Source organism: Haemaphysalis longicornis, unplaced genomic scaffold (assembly GCF_048455015.1).
Source record: "Haemaphysalis longicornis isolate Haplotype H1 unplaced genomic scaffold, Haemaphysalis longicornis Haplotype H1 scaffold_9, whole genome shotgun sequence".
Taxonomy (NCBI): Eukaryota; Metazoa; Arthropoda; class Arachnida; order Ixodida; family Ixodidae; genus Haemaphysalis; species Haemaphysalis longicornis.
In genome coordinates this window covers 47530537-47557269 of record NW_027526460.1, presented here as the reverse complement: position 1 = coordinate 47557269, position 26733 = coordinate 47530537, and the positions used below count along the sequence as shown (strand labels likewise).

General features: G+C 49.4%; 1 protein-coding gene across 1 annotated transcript in view; it reads left to right on the top strand.

The window, feature by feature from the left end:
- The window catches only part of LOC144152777 (potassium voltage-gated channel protein Shaw-like), a 246572-nt gene extending 235462 nt beyond the window's left edge, over positions 1-11110 (top strand). The window contains 2 exon segments of the mRNA XM_077684222.1: positions 946-1196; positions 4310-11110. Coding sequence (XP_077540348.1) covers positions 946-1136 — 191 coding nt within the window. The 3' untranslated portion in view covers positions 1137-1196; positions 4310-11110.
- The last annotated feature ends 15623 nt before the right edge of the window (positions 11111-26733 follow it).

Sequence of the window (26733 nt, the reverse complement as noted above, 5' to 3'; positions counted from 1 at the left end):
GAAAATGCGCAGACCTCGGCGCAAACCACCGTTATACGCGCTGTATAGCTGGCCGCGGTGTGGAAGGCTGTCGCATATTTTACTTTTACTTTTTTTTTCTTTTTTGAATAACGCGCCAAAGTTGGCGCGCGTGCTCTCTTGTTAGCACGTGGCAGCGAGAGTTCGCCGCGTATTCATTCCTTACGCGCGTTTAAACTCTCACTGACGGCCTGTTTGGTGGGGAATGTTCCCTCGGGCTCTGAGCAAGCACAAAAATAGATAGGCTAGAAAGTTAGCGATAATTGGTGATTTAACGCATGGTTGCCTAGCTCACGTTGGCGTCGCTTCATGCGGGTTTTTTTCTCACCTCCGTTGTTATTTTTTTATTTACCCGCACGTGCGAGCAACCGCTTCCTATTTGCTAAAGAGAGCAATATGTCACCGGTTCACCGGGAGTCAACGAAAGAGCGCATTGGAGATAACAGGCATGTATACATGCCATAAACTTTAGGTTAAGTTAGGTTAGGTTGACCCGCCGCGGTGGCTCAGTGGCTAAGGCGTTGCGCTGCTGAGCACGAGGTCGCGAGTTCGATTCCCGGCCGCGGCGGCTGCTTTTCTGATGGATGTGAAAAGCAAAAACGCCCGTGTGTACGAGATTTCGGCGCATGTTAAAGATCCTCAAGTGGTCAAAATTAATCCGGAGCCCTCCACTACGGCACGCCTCGTCACCTGCGTTGCGTCGGCGCGTTAAACCCTACAATCAATCAGGTTAGGTTAAGTTAGGTTAGCTTAGGTTAGGTTAGGTTAGTCAACCTCCGTACCATTTTACACCTTTGTGCGCTAGATTTCAGCGCGCGTCCAGCGCATTCCGACGTCTTTGTAATGCGTGCCTGATGCTGGCACGGAACGTGTTGTCCTCATCTTTCACCATCCTCCGACGTCGTTTCCTTTCTCGGTGTCCCGCAGTTACCCACGTGACCTGCGGCAGCGGAGGCGGCGTGGCGGTGGACGTGGTGGTCGGCGGCGGCAGCTCCTCGGCGGCCGTCAACCCGTCCTCGACCACGGCCAACCTGATCCAGCTGGGCGAGCGGGCACACCGCGGCAGCGCCACCTCAGCCGCCTCCATCATGGCCATCGCCACCAAGGTCGAGACGTGAAGCGAGGCGCATCGCCCGCCAGCGGAGGCTGGCCACCGCTCGATCGCTCCTCTTCGCCTGGTAAGCCGCCCGAGCGTGTGCGCTCTTAAAGGGGCCATGAAGACAAAATGCAATTTTGGGTCATTAAAATGATCGCCTCGTTAGAATCATGCTGACACCACTTTTAGCGTAAACTTCGCTCAAATAAGCTGTATAAGTAGAGGAAAGGGAAATGACCATGCGACCCACTAGCTCATTTCCTGCAACAGAACCTATGATGTCATACCAGCCAGCTCTGCGATTGGTGGAGACGGGAAAAAGCAAACGAAATTAGGCAGGACTTATAAGCTTGCCGAACAAGCTATTTGCGCTTAAATTTAGGGCACATTCTTTTTATAACAGTAAGAATGGTGTGGAAAACAGTGGAAGATACGAAAGCACACGTAAACATAGAAGCACCGATGCGTACTGCTGTTGGTACTGCGCGGAGTATGCTTGGTTTAGCTGCACAGGGCTGCGGGGCTTTGGGGTTGTCTCAGACGACACTGACCGATTGACGCAAGCAACGGTGTCTTACGTGACCATATTTGTCGAGCGAGCACCATGTATTACGAAACGATGATTTTCTTCATGAGCAAAACCGAGCCAGGTTTAAATACGGTCACAAACAAACCAAAGGCAGAAAATGGTTTGATGTGGTGTGGTGGCGCCATCTTGGTTGACTAACTGTAGGCAAGTCTTCGCTCCACACCAAGCTTAGCTGAAAGACCTGGGGCGGTATTCTCGAGTTTTGTCGCTTTTACGTCCCTTTCAAAAGTGTCCTTTTTGGCAAGCACTGATTGGCTAAAAGCAAACACCTGGAAGTGACGTAAAGCAAGCGCGGCAAACCTACTGCCAACGCTCACTGCTTAACCGGAAGTACGTCACGAGGAAGGGGCGCAAAAGGGACGTTTTCAAAAGGGACAGCTACGAGAATACCGCCCCTGTTCTTATAATGTCATTGCAAAACGTCGTTCAAACACACGTTTTGGCGCGAGAATCAAAATTTTAGCTTAGATTGATTAATTTCGCGCTGAATAAAGCATCATTTGCTTCCGGACAAGCGCTGGGGGCACAATTAAACGCGAAATCTTTCGAATAAAACAAACTTGTATTTTGTCTTGTCTTCATGGCCCCTTTAAAGAACCAGGCTCTTAAAAGGACCCTAAAACTGGATTTAAAAACTTCGCCATCCTTTCCTAAAGAAAGTGGAGAGAAGCGCGAAAGCTTTATGACATCAAAACTGCGTCAAACGTACATCAGAGCTTTCGCTAAAAGTGCGTCACAACCTTCGTTGAAGGTGCGTCCAATCGACCGTCAAACCTTCAAGGACCCAAATCGCAAACGAAGAACTAGCCCGTGCGACGATTTTTCGCGCGTTAAATAAACGCATCTACGAACGATCTAGGTGTACACCGATACGTGGTTTATGAGATAAAGGTACATATACTATTGCACTCCTGCTCCATGATCGATGCGTGTATTGTCCTATCTAGAACCGTTCCTTTTTTTGCAATTTTCTAGCAACCGTATCGACCCAATGGAAGCCCGCGGTTTCACGCACGTGCCGCGCGTCCAGAGATCTAATCCGAGCTTCTCGGTCGACCAACCGGTCTATGGGGAAATGCATTAGTTTGTTGACAGGACGCTATCGGTCCCACTAATAAAGCTTTCGCTTTAAAAATGGGCTATAAAGTTGCAGCAGTAGTGACAGGTGAAGTAGACGGTATGGTAGTATATTGAAAACAAGCACGGAAAAACACACGGCGACAGCGGATGGGCACATGACAAACGGTTCTGAGCACTTCTGGGCACGTCTGCTGCCGTACTGTGTTCCTTCGCCCCTGTTTTCGAGGGGACCGAGAAATATTGCGATTACGGGACCACAGACGTCTGAGCCAATTGTTACGCATTTCTGATGGAGGCGAGAAGCAATAAACGCCCGTGTGTACGAGATTATTTCGGCGCACGTTAAAGATCCCCAGGTGGTCAAAATTAATCCGGAGCCCTCCACTACGGCGCGCCTCATCGCCTGCGTTGCGTCTTCGCGTAAAACTCTACAATCAATCAATCAATTGTTACGCATTGTGCATATTCGCACGTACAATAGATTCGAGTTTCGCTCGAGTTTTGCTCGACAGACCTGAAGTTTGTAGGCGAAGGTAGCCAAGATATGAGACTTGCGCGACGGATTCAAGATGTTGCGCAAGTTAAGAATAAATCGGGAAATGGTGTAGCGAAATTTCAGGTGTTCCAATCATGTGGTAGGCACGAGATAATAAGTTGGGGTGGTCGGAGTAGTCGGAGTTGCAATAGCCAGTGTGGTAACAGAGTTATCGGTCGGTTTTAACCCCTGATGCAATTAAGAGAGGCGGTAATTTAAACATTTTGATATGATTTCTGGGTGAGCACTCCGCAAAACAGAAAGTGTACATTATTGATACCTGATGAAACGAGCGTGCGATGGAGCCTTACGCAGCCGTGAGTTTGTGTTAGTTGTCTCCAAGAATCACAATGATCGAACTTTGGTACCAAAGCTCAGTCATTGGCCGTTGTGCGTGAGCCGTTTTTTTTCACAATCCCATTGGTTCAACTTTGATCCTAGTGCTCAACGCATCCAGCACGCATTTTTTGTTGCTGTTGTTGTTGGTGACGCTCACACATTATAGCGGTTAAAAGAACACTAACGGCTTAGTTATCAAAAAAACTCATTATGAATGCCCTTGAGTTTTCCTTTTGTGGTGATTTACCAGGGTATTTATTTATTTATTTATTTATTTATTTATTTATTTATTTATTTATTTATTTATTTATTTTAAATACCTCGAAATCTCCAAAGAGCATTGCGTGAGGGAGGAACAAAGTAAAACAAAAAATGTGCAGCAGAATAGGATAGCGCTGGGGAAAGAAATTCTACTTGGTGATTAAATCAAGAGCGAAGGTTCGTGTATGCGTCAATGCAGAATATTATCAACATCTTGGTATCAAGGAAGGGAGAAAAATCCCAAGCACGTCGAATCCGTTGAATCTCTCACTCTTTTTTTTTTTTTTTTGCTCTGCCGACCCAAATTTAATTTATTTGTAATTCTCTTTTCCACTAACCGCCCAACACTTGACTTGCCTCTCTCTCTCTCTCTCTCTCTCTTTCTCTGCAGGTGCTGGTTACGACGCTCTTAGAAAACACAGACTCGATATGCAATGACGCGGTAGCGTGGTGGTGTGCTTGTGCGGGTGTGTGTACATAACGCGACGAACGGACGCCGGTGAAGACTGCCACGTTGTGCCCTCAAGCATCGCGCAGCACGGACTAGGGACGCAAGGAAGGACAAGCCAACGGGACTCATATTACACGGGAGATTTGGCGTGCACATCGTAGGGGAGGAGGACCACCACCGCATCGTTTCTTTCTCTCGTTTCTCGCTCTGCTTTACGTTTCGCTTCCCATTGCTCTTTCGACGTGCCATGCGAAGACATCAGCCGGAACCTGCACAGCGCGTGTCCATTCGGATTGTGCGTGTGTCCTTGTGGGAACGGAGAGTCAAGACGGAAGATACACTACGTTTCACTGGCTCCATGCAGCTCGGCGGATACGGCGAGGTGTGAAAAGGCGCTGAAAGTTCGCGAAAAAAAGTAGTTCCAATGCGCCTCATCTGCTGGCGCGCCAAGGGGGCAGACGACGTGGCCACGGGTGTTCTGGAGGAACCTTGCTGGCGCAACTACTGACCTGATTGGCTGACGCCGTTGCGTCCGCTCTCCTGATTGGCTGATGCCCGCCCTAGCTTTTCCGGCGCTGCACGAAGTCTCTGAAACAGAGTATACATTACCGGTCACTTAGGCATAACGAGCTTTGTCTGAATTGTGGATCATAAAGAGGTTTCTAGGCCCGGGTAAAACCCATCCCGTTCAATTAAACTAGAAAACGGCGCGGAGTTTGAACTTCGGTTTGAGATGGGTACTGTTGTTGACATAAACTCGTTTTCACAGTGGGGAAGAAAGGCGATAAAATGGCGTCGTTGGTTCCACGCACTCACATATATCACGTAGGACTTCCCGAAATCTTCCGCCATAGCTTTCGCAAAGCTTCCATAGAGGACGACTGAAAGTTGTCGCGTAAGAAGTGAAGATGGCAACACTTGAAGAAGGCAAAATTTCAACAAAAATGTTAATTATCATTTCATTAACATTTATTTTTAGAGAAATAACATTCAACAATAAAGCGTCTAATAGATACTTAAAAACATTAATGATTTCAAACCGGGCAGTTCCAAATCAGTGGCAAATGGTTCCATTCCATAGGTAATCCATTACTTTCGAGGTACTGGACGATCCCCTTTTTACAATCATTTATCTTATCCCCATTCAGTCCACAATGGTTAGGTTATAATGTATATTCTTCCAAATTCTGTGAAGTGGGTAATTATTTTTGTGGCTCCTGGGTCGTCGTTCACAGCTAACAAACGAAAGATGTTAACATAAATACGTTACAATATTCGCATGGGTAGGCACGTCATGACACGACTTCGCCTTCTGCTGTACTATATTCCCTGGAATAACTGTTACAACCCCACCCGCTATCAACGCTGCCCCGACCTTGTCAGTTTAATCGGAAGCCCACTACGCGAACGGATGTTCATGAAAGTCTACGAAACGGGATATAGTCCGCAGTCTTCATGTTCGATAATGACCAGCTTACTCTTCGGACGGCTGAAAATAACGTTGAGCCATCTCATTTAAAGGCAGTGGTAGTGGACCATAATAACAAAACCAAATACAATAGGGCCGCGCTGACTGCTGCAAGTGTTTGTTCATTCAAGACTCCGCCTGCATCCTACAAAGATGTTTTTTAAACTCACTCATCGCATGTACATAACTTACTGTTCGTAATGTAGGTATCGAACCGCAAGCCAACGGACCACGAAGTATTTTCCAGTAATTAAAAAAAAATAATGTTGAAAGAGTATATATGTTAGCAAAGGACTTTCTCTACAAGCACGCAAAATCATTCAAGTAGCACGTGTAAAAAGATATCGTCATTTTTCTCTTTATTATTTTCCGCACCCACAATAGAGAATACTAGTTAGGAGGACGACCTGACCTAATAGGTCGTAAAGTAAAGCCACGCAGTAAATATTTCGAATCGTTGCTCAACACGCCACACCCGCACAAAACAAGCTTTCATTTTTTTTTTATGACTTTCGCTTTTTTTTCTTGTAAAGTTAAAATAAACCGCATCATTGCATTTCACTGCATAAAACATGCACCGCGCGCATGACCAACATTATTAGGTTCATCACAGAGAATCCGAACTACAAAGACCCACGGCGCTAGCTAAGATCGTGACCGCATTCTTCTAGCAACAAGAACGAAAAAAAAAAACCGTAGAGAAGGGTCTTAAACGCTACCTGACAAGCCTTCATTGATCGTGTTTTTTTTTAACTTACGAAGCTAACCAACCACCGTTTACTTGTTGGCCATGTCTGTTGGATCTACGGCGAAGGTGGTTATCACCCTTACAATGTCAAACCAATGCGAGTCAGGTACATATCAGGTTTGCAGCATAACGGTCACCCAACGTTCTCACAAACACCCTGCGTAACACAACAGTCTGAAATTCGGACCGTTCATTTCCGCTAGCCTCTATAGAACTACATATCGTTACCGTGCTTTGGGTAAGGGCAAGTTGACCATCCTTGCTCGCGATCACTGCATAAAGAAATACTAAGCATGATGCGAATCAGGTAATCGCAGTGTAAACCTCTCGCGGTATGAAGAGTTAGTGCTCGAATTTGCCACGATCAAAATTGAGTTTGGTTATAAACTTTATCGCATTTTTATGGAGAATGAGGTTCGGTGAATTGGCGGGCTGCGCAAGGGGATATAAAGTGGAAAAAGAAAAAAAAACATACGTCACCACCTTGCGTAGAAACAATTACTTCCGACGGAAGCTACGAACATAGTTTTCTATTTAGCACGAAGCAAAAAAAAAAAACTTCCTTTTAATACAAACGTAAACTGCATGCGACAATGCAACGAAGTTTAGGAACTATCTTCGAGATAACCCTCACCGCACAAATACCCACCCCGACCATTACTATGCCAGAAATGGTGCCGGATGTCGACAATTTTTTACCTTTCACTTTCGTTTGGCGTGATATGCGAAGAGGTTTGGCTAATTTCGTTAGTGTGGAGACAAAGCTCGCTTAAACAACGCGAATGACCAAACTGTTTTGTACGCTTTGTATATTTAGAAGTGTCAATTTTCACCTGCTTTATTTCATGAACACACAGGTCGAAAGCTGGGCACACCCACGCACTTTGTAAGGGTCATATATATATATATATATATATATATATATATATATATATATATATATATATATATATATATATATATATATATATATATATATATATATATATATATATATATATATATATATATATATATATATATATACACATACATGCAGGGGATAGCATTGAGGCAGATATACACCTGTAAATGACTGCGCAAGCAAGCAAGTCGCTGCATTTATATTAACCGCACAACATCGCGAAAAATGAAAAAATGAAAGCTTAATCTGTGCTTTTCTCGGAAGAAGAAACGTTGTGTATACAATTCCTCGAGCCTACTTACACACTCACACATGAAACATCATCCGGAACACGCACATACACACTATAGCGCGTATGTATACCGAGCGTCGCTACGGTGCCTTTTCCGAAATTTAACGAGCGGCGTTCCCGCTCTGTTTCGCTACAGAAGCTGTCAGTGTGATTAGCTGTACATAACATAGCTCCTTCTTTTTCCTCTTTTGTGTGATTTCACGGAGTAGAAGTTTTTCCGTTCTTCACTGAGGAGCTCTCAATGCCGAGAGGCCAGCGCAAAGGCATTGATGTTGGCTCTGCGTATTAAGTAAACTGGTGCTCTTTACTGGTTGCCGGTGTACAGCGTTGCTGCGTCGTTTCAAGGAATCAGCAACGTAACATTTGTCAAACGTCGTTTCAATTATAGGCTTCTCGCAAAAAAATATTTCCCACGGTAAAAGAAAAAGTCACACTAAGCTTTTTAAATCGCTTTTTCTTCACTAGCAGAAGGAAAACACGGGTTCATTTTCTTGCAAATGAACTATCGTCGCCCCTATAACCTTCCTTCTATGTGCACCAAGATCACTTCTCTATTTTCCACGAGCATTTAGATCCGGCCACACTTCCGACATTCAAGACGAGTTCAGCTCATTTATTCAAGTTTCGTTGCTGCTGGAATTATTTCGCCGAGGCCTGACTTCATATGGAAGGTTCAGCGCGTATCGTCTTTGGCAGCACTTAGACGCAGTGTACATCTTACATCAAGCACACATCGGAAACCATGTCAGCTTTTGGCACAAGCAAGAAGCGTCGTAACGTTTCCCGCCGCTACGGGACGCATTCATCGACAGTCAACCCTCGACACACTGCTAAGCCCAATCACGACGACATTTCGCTTGCCTGTTCCGCCCCGTGCTCCTCAGGCTTTACAACCGCATTTTAACCGAACTTCATTACACTTAAGCGAGGTGATTCGAATGCGGTTCGGAATCCGCCTCGCTTCACTACGAATTCGGTGTCAATTCAAAGCTTTGTCGTTCGCTCGCCACGCTTCCATGGTGCTGCCACTGTCGAGTTCCATTTTCATATGATAGGGCCACAATTCAAATCATACGTAACCTCCCACAATAAAAACATTGCCACCTGTATTAAAGGGACTCGGCAACACTTCCGATAAACGCTTTCACTCTTTAATTTGCGTGTGGAAGCACTGCGAAAGCTATAGTTGTCGTCAGCTCGGAGCGGCGCTGAGTGATTTGCTCGTCGCAGCAGATACGCCTTTCACTTCTGTTTTGCGTTTGTGGCTTTATTTTTCTAACTGTCTATCGAATGAGTTCATTACTGAAACGAAAGAAAGACGGCCAAATAGCCACCACAACGCTGTAATTACGTAATTCCAGTGTTCTAAAAACTCTAAGACCGGGAAAAAAAAGGAAAGGCTTTTGAGCAAGTTTCTAAGTTATCTGATGGGAATAGAGCAGTACTACTTGGCTGAGGTACCTTGCGACCTCCTAATGTAAGTACTGGATGTGTCGGTTGACTAGGTTCTGCAAGCAATTAAGAGCCTAAAAAAGTGTTGCAGAATCCCTCTAAAAGTTCGTTATAAATGCAATTTGGCAGTGTTTTTTTGCCGTGTCAGTAAAGCTTGCAATAGTATTCAAAGTTAAGGAAAATACAACTGCAGGACGCACTCGTAAAAAAAATGTTCATGTTCACTCGGTATTCTGTTTTCAATAAAAAGTTTCCGGAACTTGCTTGAAAGCGCTGGGACGAGGGTACAGACAGTTGCGTTTCGAAGGCATTTGAGGGCCTCGACTGTCGTCCGAAAGCGGTTTCTTTCCTCCACGTCTGCGTCGATCATACGGCTCGAATAGACTCGAAGCACATTTTGACCTAAATGTCGTTGAAAAACCTAGTGGAGCAACGCAACGCTCGCATTTGAGTCGAACGACAGGCGCGTTCAGTTGGCGAATCAGTGGGGCCAGAAACTGCTCCCACGTGCTACCAAGCCGCACGCAGTTTTGCCTGGCTCATAAAGTTTCATACTTTTGACTGACCAGCGGGTAGCTTTGGGGGCAAAGTTTAGGCTTCTCTTCGGCCACCGAAGGGCGCCATCATGGTCATATGAAGCTAGTTTCCCAGACGGGAATAACAATTTCAAAAATCATAGCGTGTTCAATATGCCGTTCAACTCCTCCGTGCGAGAATGCCCCAAACGTCGAATACGGTCGCGGCAACGGCAAATGGAATGGAAAGTGTAGAAAAAGTATTTTACGTCGGGACATACGGTTCTCTGTGACTTCGTGAGCACGGTGCGGCATTCAAAACGCGTACCCCGTATAGGAACCAGTTTTAAGGTTGCTATAAACAGAACGCTGCCTTCGAGAACATTTTCGACATGCGAGCCCATCGAAGACTGGAACGCTTAAACAGCATTGGGAGCGCCGCTCTAAACACCACGTTGTGGTCAGCACCCCACGCGTGTTTCTGGTTTGCGTTAGAGAAAACGTACTCTAAAAGACAAAATACAAACTGAATCGCACCATACGATGAGCACTGCATGCTGAATATTTCATGTTAAAAATAGCGTTTTTCGTTCGTTTTATGGCTACTATTTTCTTGCCGCAGCTCTGACAACCTTCTACGGTAAACTCTACGAAGCCTAAAGGGCGAAACATGAGCAGAAAAGGACGCGTCTGCGCACGCGTCTCCCGCTCCGAAAACCGGTTCAGCTGCCGGAAGACCCCCGGATCAGCCGCTCCGCGTGGGAAACCGGATTGCTCGAACGCACACGCGTGTTCCGCTTCACGAGGCGGATTTTCGACCGACTGGTACGCGCTTAGGACTGTCAAATTCATTGTCATTCGTTGGCCGCGTCTACAAAACGCCCATTTCTTCTGGCGACTGCACGCGAGTAATTTTCGCAACCTAAGGGGCAAGATCTGCAACAAACGCGAAACTAACTCGCCTCATGTGATCTCTTCCACTTCTTATCTTTTTCTTTTCAACAGTGCGCGAAGAAGTGTGAGCTGCACGCTACTGTTCGTCGATGCGCGCTTGTGTCGCAAGCCGCGCTTGCCGGACGTCTGGACTGCCAATTCAGTGTTACACACCCGGGCTTCGGCCTGGCGCCGCTGGCACGTTTGTTCGTTCGCCGTTCACTGCAGACGGGGCGCACGTTCTTTCTTTCTTTGACCGTACGTGTTGACTGCGAATATATAGATATATTATATATATAATTCTATTAAATATATCTCTGCCGCGCGAGAGTGGTGAAAGCTATTCATGTTGTCATTATACTTTTTCTTAACATGTTGACGCCAGAACGCTGACGTACGAGTGTCACTAATAAAGAGAAGGTTAACGTATGCGCTGCTTACGTGTCTTTCTTTGTTTGTGTACTCCCCCCCACCCACCGCAGCGGGCTATGTGCTACTGAAATGGCACGCTCGATTCTGGCCTGCAGGTGGTTGCTTTTTTTATGGAGATGTTGAGCAAAAAAATGGCTGTTCAACCTTCCTGGAGTAAGCCTTCAAGTGCACAAAATGTGAAAAAGAACCACTTCACTACGAAAGGAAGCCAGCAAGCGGCATGACGTGGCGGCGTAGGCCAATACGCAGTGGCGGTGGAAGCATCCATGTTTAGTTACAGAGGCTGCAAAGACGCCATGTTACGCTATGACGAAGTTTGGTGTATATGGGAAAGGATAAACGTTACGGGAACTGAGACAATATAATAAAATAATAATGGCTATTTATGTGTCTACACCGAGAAGTTACTGGCACCCGATGGCCCTCCAAATCTATTTACCAACCGATAAGGCTTGCCAAATCAACTGGCCAATCTCCCAGCAAGGGCAAGTGTCGCAGGTTCTTGTGCGTTTACGTGAGTTTTTCGGAACTGTGTGCGCGAATGTTGATTGCAGGGGATGCAAGCAGGACGACAGAAGTATCGAGGAGCCATGGAACTTTTTTTTTAACACGAAAGTGTTTTATTCCCGGATACACAAATATTTCGCTGCCGTCATATCCGTCACGGAAGTGACGCCTGTACAACGAAGCAAGCGGACTGCAAAGGGTGCACCCCTGCACGCAGGGTATTCTTGCGGGGAAGCACCCTTTAGTACTAAAGAGTACGTTATACTTTGGGTTGTTCATTTTCGGGTTTTATATTTTAATACGAAAGTGTTTTTGCCGCGATACGTCAAGATTTCACTTACGTCATATCCGTCAGGGAAATGACGCCAGTACACCTTTGCCGAAGCGACCCGCCAGCAGGACGTCGCTCGCCAAGCACACCCACAAGACAGCCACCGACCCGCAAATCATGCTCAGCTGCAGATTTTGCTGCACATTACACTTTCGTGTTTTACCGATTCCTATAGCAGAGGAATCAACCGCAGTTTTTTTTCTTGTTTACGGCCGCTCCTTTAGTTTAGGAACGACCATAAACACGAAAAAAAAAGGCCACTTATCTGCTACTTTCGTTGAAAATGTCGACGGAAGACGATATTGGACTGGCATCCCTAACGAGTAAGTGCCTCCTTTCTCTTTCCCGCTCACCTCTCATACTGTTCCTCCCCCGTATCGTTCCTTCCAAGATAACACGCTAGAGGTTTGCTCAAGTCAATTTAAATTTACCGCGTTCCACTGGTCCAAGTCGGGTGCCTCGATGCCAGTGCTGCCGTACGGCGGAGACGCACGTGAATCGAGGCACCCTACTACATCGTTTATAGAACCGCGTTGCCCTACTCTATGAGCGTTCCCAGGGGAACGTGAATCCCATCTAGTGGAACCTTTCGTTGCTGTTTCCGTATGATTTCTTAAATGCCGCCAGGAGCTGTAGTGGTAAATTTTTTTCTACAGTAGATGTAGTATTTCTTAAAATCAAGCATCTATGAATTTTTTTAATAAAGGAGCACTGCAAATATCACGTCTGTATTGATTTTCTGTATCATATGTGTGTACTGTTTGTTAAGCAATGTTGACAAGTATCAATATTGTCACCAGACTCAGACGTTTACATTTGGCTGTGGTTATATAAGACCATTGCGCAGTTTCTGTTTTACTTTGGCTGGGCGGATGAATCGAGTCACAGACAGACAGACAAACAAACATACATACAGACAGACAGACCAGAATTTCTGCGTTTAAGTAGCCCAAGAAAGATTATCGTCTATAAAAAAAACAAGGAAAAGTCCCATCGCTTTTCGAGGCTTCTGTCGTCGCACCTGCATCCCCGGCAGCGAACATTCCCAATTCGTTCATTTCTCGGCTGACTTACAGCCATCATCATCAGCGCCACGCCAGCCCCGCACATTTTGACTCGAGTTTTCAGTGCTCAAAAGGCGGCGCCTTCTTGACGCTGCTCAAAGGCATGACATGTGCGTCGTCAACACCGGAGAGCCAACTTTCTTCCGGGGCAAGGTATCAAGCGCCCTTGACGTCACGGTCGTCTCGCCGCAACTTATTGCTAGGACGAGCTGGGCAGCGGATATTGAAGGGCATGGCAGTGACCACGTGCCGACCTACATTTCAGTGGACGACCTTACAGGTATCCGCCCGCAGAGTGGAATTTGCTGTTCAAACTGGGAAGCATTCACAACTGTGATGGAGGAGTGTGCAGACTCAGTGAGCTCATATGACTCCTTCGTGGAGACAACGTCAAGGGCTCGTAAGTCACGCAACAAAGTGCTGATGTTGCCACATAAGTACAGCACTGCTGACGCAGAGTTCGAGAGGCTTCGAGCAGTGCGTCGACGAGCAGAAAGACGAGCCCGTCCGACGCTAGCGCCTGAGGATATCCGAGCTTCCAGGCGTGCTCAGAGGGCGGTCCAGAGGCATATGGCCAAGTTTGCCAAGCGCGAATGGGAGTCCTTCTGCTCGAAGCTGGACCCGAGGAAGCCGCTTTCTAGGATATGGCGCCTGGTTCGAAGCCCGTGGGCCTAACCAAGTAACTGCACCCCTTTAGCTCCATTACACTCAGCACACACACGACTGACCAACACGTTGCTGACGCCTTCTGTAGGAAAATTACCACGGCGTCGACACTTGTACCGCCATCATCTTCGCCCCAGAGCGAGGATTCCTCAGCGCTGTCGTCTCCCATGGACGTTCCATTTTCAATGGCAGAACTGCTGGCTGCACTGGCCTCCATCAAAAAATCCACGTGCCCAGGTCCGGACAACGTCAGTTGTACAACCCTTTCGCATTTATTTATTATTTTTATTACTTATCCTACCCTCAGGGCCAGAGGCATTACAGAGGGGAGTGGGTTACACAAACAAAGCAAAAATACATGAGAATACAGCAACTATAGTAACAAAACAAATTATCCTGGTTATACGATATTGACTAATGCATTGTGAAATAAACGGTTATCATTTTTGGTCACGACATTTGGGGGAAGGCGGCTCCAATCACGTGATGTTCTGAGGATGAATGATTTCGGAAAAATGATGTGTGCTGCTATGTTCGATGCCAACTTTGTGAGCGTGATTAATTCGGCAAGAAATGTATTGCGGTTGATTTATGAGTTGGTTGCGTAGGGTGAGATGATGGTATAGCTTGTGAAACAATGTAAGACGATAGGTGGTTCGACGGGAAGCTAAAGATGTAAGCCCGATAAGGGATTTCATGGACGAGATGCTTGCGGTACGGTTATAGTTAGAGCGAATGGAGCGAACCCTTTCAAGTTGGTACCCTTTCACGAGCAGTAATTAGATTATCCGGGCAGGGGTCCCAGACTGGCGTAGTATACTCGAGTTTTAACCTTATTAGTGTTTTATAAAGCAATAGTTTCAATGAGGTTGGGTAGTTTGAGAAGTTACGGCGCAGATGTGCGTGTGCGTGTTCGTGCGTGCGTGCGCGTATGCGTGCGTGCTCGTGCGTGCGTGTGCATGTGCGTGGCGCGTGCGTGTGCGCACGTGCGTGTGCGCGCGTGCGCGTCGTGTGCGTGCGCGTCGTGTGCGTGTGCGTGCGTGTGCGTGTGCGTGTGTGTGTGTGTGTGTGTGTGTGTGTGTGTGTGTGTGTGTGGTGTGTGTGTGTGTGTGTGTGTGTGTGTGTGTGTGTGTGTGTGTGTGTGTGTGTGTGTGTGTGTGTGTGTGTGTGTGTGTGTGTGTGTGTGTGTGTGTGTGTGTGTGTGTGTTAAACAAAGTGGGGGAATAGGGCTAGAAGAAAGACAAGCCAAGAATGCAAAAGGCACGTCAGTGACATAAGTCGCCGCAATTGTTGATGTAAATGTAGCAGTTTCACAGTAATTTCTATGCAGACTCGATAAGGAAGCGCTTCCGTTTGTCTGTAACGCATGATGGGTCAAACTTTCACCGCATAAGAAAATCCGAGGGTCTCCCCTAAGAATGTACTTCTAGCAATGCACTTCTGCAAAGCAGTGAAGCCTACTTCAAAATCGCTCCGTGTATAGCGTTACATAGATACATACGGTCTTATAGAGTTACTTAATAGGAGGCCATTGGGCCATCATACTTTGATACAATACTTCTTTTATTTGCCCTGATAAAATCCCTTCAGCTACGCATTGTGAATGTTAATGAAGCCGTTGTTAAGATGCTCGCTGTATAGCAGAGCGGCCTACGCATTTGTCCGGCAAAATTCCCTCTTCGCAGCTGGTTTTCCTGTTTTTCTTTCTTACGCCCCCCACAGACGCCACCATCCTAGTTTATTGTTTGGCTTTACCATTATAACCTCTTTATTTATATTTATTTTACATAGTTTGTTTCGTTTTGTCGCTCGTATTGTTCATCTTTTGCATCTGCTGCATCGATTGCTTCCGCAGACACTTCGCACACCCCGCCACTCTCTATGTGACGTTTCTGCCCTGGGGTAATATAAAAACAAATAGATAAGCACGTAAAAAGACTATATTGCCGAGGAGCTCTAACAGTATATTCACCGAGACGCTCTGAAACTAATTACTGGTACAGTCTGGCTCTCTGTCGCTCTCGAACTAATTCTGCAGCATTGATTTGGAGGCTCTTACGGATTTCGCAATCGCTGTTATGATTTAGCGCCACCGCAGGCCGGCAACTCAACAGCTACGACGCAGGTTGCTGGCCAACACCAGAAACAAGCCGCTGACATGGTTTATCTTCCGCGGGCGTCCCTCAGAACTCTTTTCAGCATTAAAAACCCCGATGATGTGACGCTCGGGAGCACGCGGTCCGCTTCATACGACGGACCCTGGCGCGTCAGCAAAACCACTACATAGTTGCATGTACTAGAACTGATTTGTGAAGTCCTTCCCAATCCCCTTTTCTATCACCTACTAGTGGCGGTCCCAAGGGGGGGGGGGGGGCGAAGGGGGCGATCGCCCCCCCCCCCAAAAAAAAAGGTCCTCAGCTTTTTACTTTTATGTTTTTTTCTTAAGCATCCCACTTGTGCGAGGTCGCTCACGTATTGCCACCGTCAGAAGTGCGGGCTCGAGCCAGCCGTTGTACCGCCTAAGGGGGGCCAAAAAGCACTGTGCCGTCAAATGATTGTGCGTAAGCGGGTTACTCCGCATACGCGCGCATACCGACATGGTTATCACCTCATCCGCAGAACTGGTGCAAGGAAAGAAGCGGTTCTTTATTCACCCCCCCCCCCCCAAAAAAAAAAAAAAAAATGGCCCCCTCCAAAACCAATCTCTGGGACCGCTACTGTCACCTACTAGGGCCTTTTAGACTCCTCGCTGCATTAACGTCGTTCATTCATTCACTTCAGCCTTGAAGTACATGTACCTCACAGTTTCTAACGGGGCCGTCCAACTGTGGGCGGATATTAGGGGAGAAGCCCCTTAGGGACTGGGGCTGTTGGCGTCTCCTGTCGTCGTCGTAATCGTTGTATCATGTAGCCACGGTACTAAAACACCGGGAAACTCGTTCACGCCTCGCGCTAAAACGTAACGCGTGCTAAGTAACACCGGGACACCCGTTTACGCCTCGCGCTTGAGAGCTTCGTGTTTCAAAAACAAGTGACTTTTACAGCAAAGCTGTTTAGCTGTACCCCCCAACGGTTCCATCTCCGTTGGCAAAAACACCAAGGCGCCAAGAATACGCTTATACACTGCATGCTTCGCCCCTCCCCAGGTTTCACGTTAATGTAGATGGCCCGGGAATTTTCAGTAGCGTTCGCAGGGAAAGAGGGAAGCGCGTTGCACGTGACTGTCACGACAGCGGAAGTCAGCTGAGGCGGTTACCGAGAGCAGCGTCCCAACAGCAGCGCCTTCCTAAGCAGCACGGAAGTTTTCGGGCAAGCGCACTCAGCAGCAGCAGCAGCGGCACAAGTGACCGATACTGCTGGCATGTTGCCTCCGTAAGCCGCTTAACGAGCCACGCGGCCGCCGCAGGAGCCAAGCGGTTTAACGGCCCTTCCTCGGGCCATTCGCCGCCGCGCGTCCACCAGCAAGCGCTGCCACTGACAGCAGCGCCCGTGGTGAGCTGCTTCCACCGTCGTGCACGTGTGTGTGTGTGCTTGCGGGACAAGCTTTACAAGCTGCCGACCACCAAGTTCACTCGAGGGCAATGAACTCATCAACCGTCTCGATGCTCCAGAGCTGTGGTGGGGACAACGCAGTGGGTATGGCAGGCTAAGCGGAAATGATGTAGCTATGACTGAGACCATTTGGCGACACGTGTGGCAGAAGCTTAGTGGTGCTTGCCTGCAATCACATTTAAAGGCATGGCGGGAACACGGCGTCCCGTTTACGTCGGGCGCGGTCTTCTCCACTCAGTGTGGAGCAGTCAAAAAGGTCCTCGCCACCTCCCGCTTTCATCTGGGAAGTATGCAGGTGCTTCGTGAATATTTATGTCTAATCTTGGAAAGTGACGGTAACGATGGATATTAAAGAAAGGACTGGTCTCCGCGTTGTCTGCTGTGAATTACAGAAGGGGAATGAGAAGGAAACGTAAGATTTCTTTTTTTTTTTGCGTGTGTGTGTGTTGGGGAGGGGGGGGGGCGGCAAAACTTCGGACATTTTAAGAAAGCAGCAAGCGTAATGTGTGAAGCTGCTACCGCCTGGAGTAAGGGGAAGGTTCAGCAGGCCGCACTCCTCCGGCCTGGGACGGTTAGACGCTATAAGAGGTTCTGGTTGAAATGGCGGTGAGTTTGAAGTCGCATTAAGACAGTGCTTGTGGTTCATTAATGAGCGTATGCGGAGCAAAAGGGAGGCAACCTCGGAGCTAAAAACTTGTGTATCCGGGGTCCTTAATTTTAGCGATGCCGTGACGCCACTTCATTAGTCGTCACAATCAGTACGTCCAAGGTTTTCTTTGGAGTGTTATGTGCCGAAGCCACAGCTGGTTAACCGAAACAGGCCGCAGTGGGACGGCAAAGATCGGTTTACACCACCCAGTATTATTTCACGAGCCCGAAGCCTGGTGCACATGGGCGTTTTGTTTCTCGCCTCCGCTGAAACGAACGAACGAAATTTTGTAAGTAAGTACGTGCCCTTGTGTCCTAGCAGGCCCTGGTAAAACGGGGAATAATGTCCCATGAATAATAATCCTGTCCCTCCGGTTTATTCCCTTCCTTTGTCTTTGCTGAGATGCGTGTCCCTGCCCGAGTACTGAAGTCCCCAGGGCTATCTTTCATCGCACTTCCTCACTCCGATCCATTGCAGTAAAAGAAGCCGACAAAGGGTCAATACGAGCCTCAGTCAAAGCCAGAGAGGCTAATCCAACATGACATGCTGTCCTGTGCAACCGTTCCCTCGTATCCGAGTTCTTTTTAACAAAAATTGTTCCTTCGCGTGGTACCAGAACATCAATTAATTAAGAAGAAAGAAGAATGATAGCAACGATACAGCACGCGTCACAGGCGTCAGAATTGAAGACAAAAGAGCAAATAATGCGTGGGCATATATAAACTATAGCGGAAGGTCTAAAAATTTTACACCGCTACTTCTCAATGTGTCAGCACAGACGCCTAACACATCGCGGGCGCCTAAAGCCGCTGGAGGTGAAGGTGGCGACTATAGAATGACCGTCAGCGAGCCAGAGACACAGAATGTCTTCTTGACGCTGCTGCTGAGTGTCGAAGGCAAGAAGAGCCTAGCTACCGTGAAGCAAATGTTCAATAAAGTCCCTTATGATGAACGTTAACCACGCCTATACGAAACGCACACGGTCCAAAGAGCTCAGGCCAAGAAATGCCATCAGTTTGGTGAGCTCCTCAACGAGCTGCTGAGAGAGCGTATATTAATACGAAAGTGTTTTATTCCCGGATACACAAAGATTTCACTGACGTCATATCCGTCCTGGAAGTGACGCCTGTACAACGAAGCAAGCGGCCTGTAAAGGGTGCACCCCTGCACACAGGGTCTTCTTGCGGGGAAGCAACCTTTAGAACTAAAGAGTATGTTACACTTAGGGTTGTTCATTTTAACCCGAAAGTGTTTTATGCCGGTATACACCAAGATTTCGCTGACGTCATATCCGTCACGGCAATGATGCCAGTACATCTTTGCCGAAGCGACCCGCCGGCAGGACGTCGCTCGCCATGCACATCCACAAGACAGCCGCCGACCCGAAAATCATGCCCAGCTTCAGATTTCGCTGCACATTTCAATTTCGTGTTTTATCGATTCCTATGACAGAGAAATTAACCACAGTTTTTGTTGTTGTTGTTGTTGTTGGAATTGCAACGATGGTGTCTGTGAAAGGCTTAGCGGTACAACACACGTCCTTGACATGGAAGTGAACCTCTGCAAAGAAACTAGGCAGGTGTTCTCACAGCTGAGAGATCTCCGCCGAAGATATGAAGACCATTGACGTTGTGGAAAAGAGCGAGGGGCCCCCAACCAAAACATCCCGGGCCATAGGGACGAAGCTATGCAGTGTATGTGTATTCTTGGCGCCTTGGCGTTTTTGCCAACATAGATGTAACCGTTGTGGTTTAGAGGTAGATAGCTTTGCTGTGAAAGTCTCTTGTATTTGGAGCGCGAAGCTCTCTAGTGCGAGGCGTAAACGAGTGTCCCAGTGTTTTTTTTTTTTTTAGTACGCGTTAAGTTCTAGCGCGAGGCGTAAACAAGTTTCCCGGTGTTTTATTACCGCGACTACACGCAGCGACGATTACGACGGCGACGACAGGATACGCCAACAGCCCCAGCCCCTAAGTGGCTTCACCTCTAAAAATTATTCTGCAGATACCAAGAAACAGCGCCCGCTAAGTTAGAAGCAACAAAAATCGTATGCAGTTTCTGTGGAAGTTTCGACAGTGTAAGCGCAGTCCGACATAGAGTCAATGGTATATGTTGTGGATAATGAATAAAGAGGCAGGGCTGCACGGGCACGCGGGTACGGGCATAGCTCGCGCCTCGTGCTCGGGGCAGTTGGTTCGTGATCAGCGCAGCGAAAGGGCGACCGGCTGTCTGGCTCCTTTCTTACGTCGCGATCCGCGACATTCTGGTGCCGCGAAACCCGGGAGCCGACCCACGAGCAGACCTGACTTGACGCGGCGCAGACAGCGAGGACGCAAGGCCTGGGATTCCCAGGAGGCTGCGCCATTCCGCCAGCGTCGTCATCGAATGCTGTCCGCCGCCGCTGCTCGTGCCGAGGACACCGGGTCGCCTGGTTTGGGCGAGTCTCCTGCTATGGACAAGGTCCGCCGCCACCGTGGGGCGGTTCGGGCCGCAATAACCAAGGGGATTGCCACCATTGAATCGCTGCTTCTTGATCCGGCCACGCCTGCCGTTGCTTTTCAAGGACCTCTGAACCTCGTCAACATGAGGTATGAGGAGATGAAGGCTCTCGACCAGAAGATTCAGGAGAGCCTCAGCGAGGAGGACTTCGAGGCGGATCTGGTTGCCTCGTGGGATTACGACGCTAAGGTGGTGGACATTCGGGCGCGTGTCGAGTTTGCCACAAGGCCCGCTGATACCCCACACGCCGTCGCTGGGGGTTCGGGAACGGGAGATCGCCCGGACGACGCCTCGAGCACCACCCTGCGTCAGCCGGCGGTCTCTCCCGTTATCACCAGCGCGCGCTTCGCCGCGCTGCCCAAGCTGCACATCCCGACATTTTCGGGCGACCGACGGAGCTGGCAAGCGTTTTGGGACCATTTCGATGCCACCATTCACAGCAATCCCGCCTTGGCTCGCATCGAGAAATTCAAGTATCTAACATCGTACTTGACGGGCAAGGCGAAGGCGGCAATCGAAGGGATCCGACTCGCGGAGGCCAACAACGATGTGGCGATAGGCACCCTCACCGCCCGATTTGGCCGGACCGACCTGCTCGTTGAGGACCATATCGACAGCTTGCTCGCCTTGGCCCCTGTGCGGAGCTCTTCAGAGGTCGGAAAACTCCGAGACCTCTACGACCAGATATCCTTCCGTGTAAACGCGCTGAAGAGTCTGGGAGTGGCGGCGACGGAGTACGCGGTGGTCCTCCATCGTGTACTGATGAAGGCCCTGCCACCCGACCTCGGGATCCTGTACCGGCAGAGGGCTAAGGAGGCATCCTCGTCGGACGGAGCAGCCAGCTCGTCCGGAAGTGCGAGGCAAGTGAGCGAGAGAGCCAGCTCGTCGGAAAGGGCGAAGCAAGTGGACGAAATACTGGACTTCCTGCGCATCCATGTAGAAGTCCGCGAGGAAGGCCACTTCGACCTTCCCAGGGTTACAGAGCGGCGCCCTCACAAAACGCGCGAGGCCCCAACTTCCGATTGGGGCCTTCCATCGGCCGCGGCCTTACCAGTGGGTGCTTCGCGGCCTCCGACGAGGGCGGAACCACAGTCACAACCATCACAGCGGCAGTGCCCTCTATGTGCGGCAGACCACCGTATAGCAGAGTGCACGCTACCGATGTCGCCTCAAGAAAAGCGCCGCAAGTTACGAACCGGGGGACGCTGCTTCCGTTGCGGCACGAAGGGTCACTTTGCCCGGTGCTGCAGGCTGTCGAGGTCGTTGGTTTGCGTCCGTTGCTCCAAAGGGCATCTCACAGTTCTATGCGACATAGCATACCCGCCGCAGGCAGCTGCGAATGGACGAATTCGAATGGCCGAAGGGGGTCAGGTCACCGCGCCGAACGACGGACAGGCAACTCCTAGCGTCACGTCCGCATCGTCCGGGGACTGCACCGCGGCGCGTATCTACCTGCAAACTGGGAGGGCGTGGGCGATTGGAGCCAGCTACAAGCTGATAGTCCGCATACTGTTGGATTCCGGCAGTCAGCGCACGTTTATTAGGCGTGACCTGTCACGTACACTGCGTTGCCCAGTTCGGGGTGTTGAGGACTTGTCGCTCGTTACCTTTGGAGACTCCCGTCCGAGGTCATCCGTGCGATGCAATCGCGTCGCAATCACTCTGAAGAGCCAGCACGGCGGGAGACGCATCACCATCGAGGCTTTGGAGGTCCCCGAAATTTGCGCGGTGACAAGTCCACCTGTAAACGCAGAAGTCCTGAGTAAGATGGCAGGGCGCAACCTGACTGCTGCAGACGTTCGGCTGACGGACACCCACATGGAGGATCGAGTCAGCATCCTCATTGGCTCCGATTCGTACTGGAAGGTGTCGTCGGGAAGAATATCACGCCTTATCCCTCACCTCACGGCAGCCGAAACAATCTTCGGGTGGACTGTCCAGGGAGCCGACCTTGACAACGGCAGCCATGGCGCATCCGAACCCTCCTGCGCAATGTTCATCCCTCACGCGGACCCATCGGGAAGCAACCCCGAGGAGGAGATGGACCCGTCAGATCTGTGGCGCTTAGAAGCTATTGGCATCAAGGAAACGGCAGAAGGGCCTGGACTAGACGCCGAGGCCACGAAGCAGTTTGAACGCGAAATCCGCAAGCAGGACGGGCGCTACGAAGTCGCACTCCTGATTCAAGAGCCAGAACATGGAGGCCCACCATGACAACTATGCACTTGCGGAGCAGCGATTGCGCATGCAGCTCAGCCGTTTCCGCAGCCGACCGGACTTGTTGTCACAGTATGACAAGACAATACGTGATTATTTTAAGGAGGGCCATGCGGAGCGAGTACCCGCTCAAGGAACGCGCGGGACGCCGAATACATATTACATGTCGCATCATGGAGTGGTCCGACAAGATGCAGTCACGACTAAACTTCGAGTCGTCTTCGACGCCTCGTCGCACGCACCGGGCCATCCTTCGCCATTGGCTGCTAGGAGCACCGGAGCACCAAACCATTACTCCGCCGTCATCCGGCACGGCAACACCGTGGTGCCCTCCGGTGAGAGCAGGATAGCCGCGGAGGCTTACAAGGTGGCGAACATTCCCGCTGCGTGTGAGCCGTGCGTTTCTGACCATCGGAACGTCCTTACAGCTGTCAACGAGTCTGACGCGCCAGTGATGCCAGCGGAGAGCACGACAGATTCCACTGAGGCACAAGTGGGTGTACACAGTCGCCCGCCCTGCGGTGACTGCGTCGTCGTTCAGGACGACCACGGAACTGACCTCTCCAAGGACCCCATGACCACGATGTACGGTGATGCGAACCCGTCCAGCGTGATGCTCCCTGACGCTTCGGACATCGCTGCCGCTCGGGGGAGTGCCTTGCTGAGAGAGCATGTGGCTGTTAAGTGTCGCGAGCGGGCGCCGTTCCCACTTGTACGACGGTGGCCATATCGCTCAGGGCGCTGGCTTCTCCGTTGGAATCTCAGCAGGCGTCAGCGCTTCCTGGTATCCCCGACTCTGATCGGCGCACCGGCCTTCCGAGTTGGATCTCACGAGCCGTCAGGCGACCCTTGTTGCGGCGAGTTCGTGAACGGCAACCGGGCAGCTTTAACTGCCGCGCTTGGCGGCCCCCTGGGAAGCTCCTGGAAGCCACACCATCCGCTGCCACGATCACCGTTCCGGACGCACGGTTGCGCAGCTCATGATCAGGATCCGTGCAGTTCACGACAAGGAGTGATCACTGGTGTCCAGCTACCAGCCACGCCGCACTGTACTGGCGACGCACATGTCTGCAAGGGGTACACGACTGCGCCCGTTAACCGAAGACTGGGCCGCAAGTACGTGGTATTTCCCTATGATCCTGGTGGCTACGGACGGCTAGGGGGTGACCAGACGGGACACGGAGTTCCCGGACATCGTTCGTGTAGTCTACGTTTGGTGAGCGCGCTCGCGGTTGGCTACTGCGTGGTCACCCTGGCACTTCGGATGCCGTACGAATTCCCGTACGATCCTGGTGGCGGCGGTGAACCGGGAGGCGACAAGGACGGCGACAGACACCGGGTATTATCTTGCTGCCAGCCATTACCAGAAGTACCTCGTTGCTCCGTTGCCATCAGCCACACCAAGATCACCCAATTAGGATGATGAAGGGATGTTTGTAGGCAGGATCAAAAGAATCTGTCCGCCGCAAGCTGAGTAAGATGATAGTGACGGATCTGTTCCCGTGGTGCAATGGGATAATGATGACTAGGCGACAGGACATGAACCCCTTGGTCTAAGTTTGCGTCCTGCCTCCCGTTTGCCGGCGCATCCTCATTGTGTCGGCGGACTCAGGGTGCAGGCATGTTCACGATGGTCTCTACAAGTACCTTTCCTTCCCTGTAACTCGTTCCGTTTCTCCCCTGCTGAAATTCGCAGTGGAAGCCACATGCGCACCTTGGCGGCGGGGGGAGTGTGTTGTGGATAATGAATAAAGAGGCAGGGCTGCACGGGCACGCGGGTACGGGCATAGCTCGCGCCTCGTGCTCGGGGCAGTTGGTTCGTGATCAGCGCAGCGAAAGGGCGACCGGCTGTCTGGCTCCTTTCTTACGTCGCGATCCGCGACAGTATACATCAGAGGCTCTCAAAGGGGGGTCTGCGGAGCTCAAAGGGTACACAAGGGTATTTCAGGGGTCCGCGAAACCTTCCCCCCGACGAAGCTCTCTCTCTCTCTCTCTCTCTCTCTCTCTCTATCTCTCTCTCTCTCTCTCTCTCTCTCTCTCTCTCTCTCTCTCTCTCTCTCTCTCTCTCTCTCTCTCTCTCTCTCTCTCTCTCTCTCGCACGCACGCGCACGCACACGTGCACAACAATTAATTCCAAATTTGTAAAGCTGCAATAACGCAAGAAATTTGACTCAGGCTGCTAGGCAAGTTTCGAGTGCTGTCATTCTGAAGTGCACACTTCAGAAAAGAAGCAGTCACAAAAATCATCATTATGCACGTGCTCCACTCGGCACATGGGATACAGCCCTTCCGCAACCATTACCTGAAGCCATAGAGCTGTCCAAGTTTGGGCTATCGATTTCGGATTGCATGCATTGAAACAGAAAAAAAAAAAAAAGGTCACGCCTAGTGGCGGTGTTCTAATTCATCCAGGTTCACTTGTATGAGGGCATCGTTGCAGGCTCATTCTTTTAGCGGGATGTAGTGGTGAGAGAAGATACAAGTAAAGCCTTTTCTGCACCCTCCTCAACCGCGAAGATGACGACGCACTCGTGTGATTCTCCAATGCGGAGTCAAGCCCCCCTTGGGGATAATAGGTGATTTCTAAAGGGCTAGAAAACATGGTTCTACCACCTGTAGCGAACAATATATCCCCCTCCACATAAAAACCTTACGAAAGAACAAGAACGCCACCTTCGAGGCACCCACACCAACACCTTTCCCGAGCTTACTAGAGCCCACTGGCCCTTTCTGGCCCTTTGCTCCTCACAATGCCGAGGCTCCAGGCATCCTCTATCATATTATGTGGGGCAGTAATAATAATTAAAAAAAAACCAACCTACCCCCTCCCCCTGAGCACTGGGAGGGAGCACTGTCCAGCTCGGCCCCTGACGACCTGCTGAAGAGAGCCCAAGGAGCCGGACGGTCCCAAGGGGCCTGGAATGAGGACTCTTCGCCAGGGCTGACTGCTTTACAATGACGTTTATTTCTCCTCCCCTGAAAAGTCCTTTGTTACGCGGGAAACTACACCCAGCGTGCCAAGATATCAACGCTATATATGTAATCACTGTGAGTCGTGAACCGAAGTTTAGAATCTAACACTACGCCAATATTGCGTCTTTTGCTTACTCTTCTTATCATTTGAGAATAAAGGTGGCACGCATAAACGGATAATTTGAGTGTTCGTAATAGCAACAGTCTCCGAAGGGATATATTTTGCGCCACATAGAAATTGCGTAAATGTTGCCTTGTAGGCGCAATCTGCGCGCGATAGCACTGCACGATATAGAGTTTCATGTCTTTTACAATGGTCTAAAACAAATTGTATGTCATTAAAAAAACTTGTTAAAGAGTTGTGAAAGGCCAAGAATGAGCCCTGGGGAACTTCAAATAACAAAGATAGTGTATAAAAATAGTTTGCCCTACCTTTTTATGCGGGAAGCTTACCGTCCGTTCTCAGGTACATCTTTTAATTCGTTACTTCCTGCAGACCTTCCTGATGTCGGGGTTTTTCGGCGCACCAAACAATCAAACAGAACGGGAGACCTTTTTACCTTTATACCTCGAAGCACATCCACAGCTGCACAATACGCTGTCATAGTTCTTTTTTGCGTGAAAAAGCAGATCAACCTGCGAGCTTGAATTCCAATGAACGAACGTCCGCTTTGCACGAAGAAGCAACGCAGACGATACATGACAATATTCAACGTAAGTAGTAGCTTGCAATTTCACGGCGAATCGAACTAAACAAGCTTTTATTGTAAAAAAAAATAATGTTTCACTTTTTTTTTTCGAACAAATTGAGACTTTTTTTCTTTTTTTCTTCTTGCCAGCAGACGATACAGCAGACATGAGAGCGCATTTACAAGAAACTCTGCGCATTTACGTCTTCCGCACGCATCATCTGCTGGCATTCTTACATTGGCGAAAAAAAAAATCTTTTAATATGCTTCGACAGCTTTGTGCATGGTTGAAATTACTGCTTTTGGTTGCACTGTTGCACTAGGCATATGGTGTGGTATAAGCCATAGAGTTTCATATATTAGTATGAAACTCTATGGTATAAGCCACGCAATACCAGCAAATTTGGGTTCTTCAGGTCGGACTGGTGTTGAAATTACCGCGCTGTCCGCTCAAGCGCAAATTGGCCGGGGAGGCA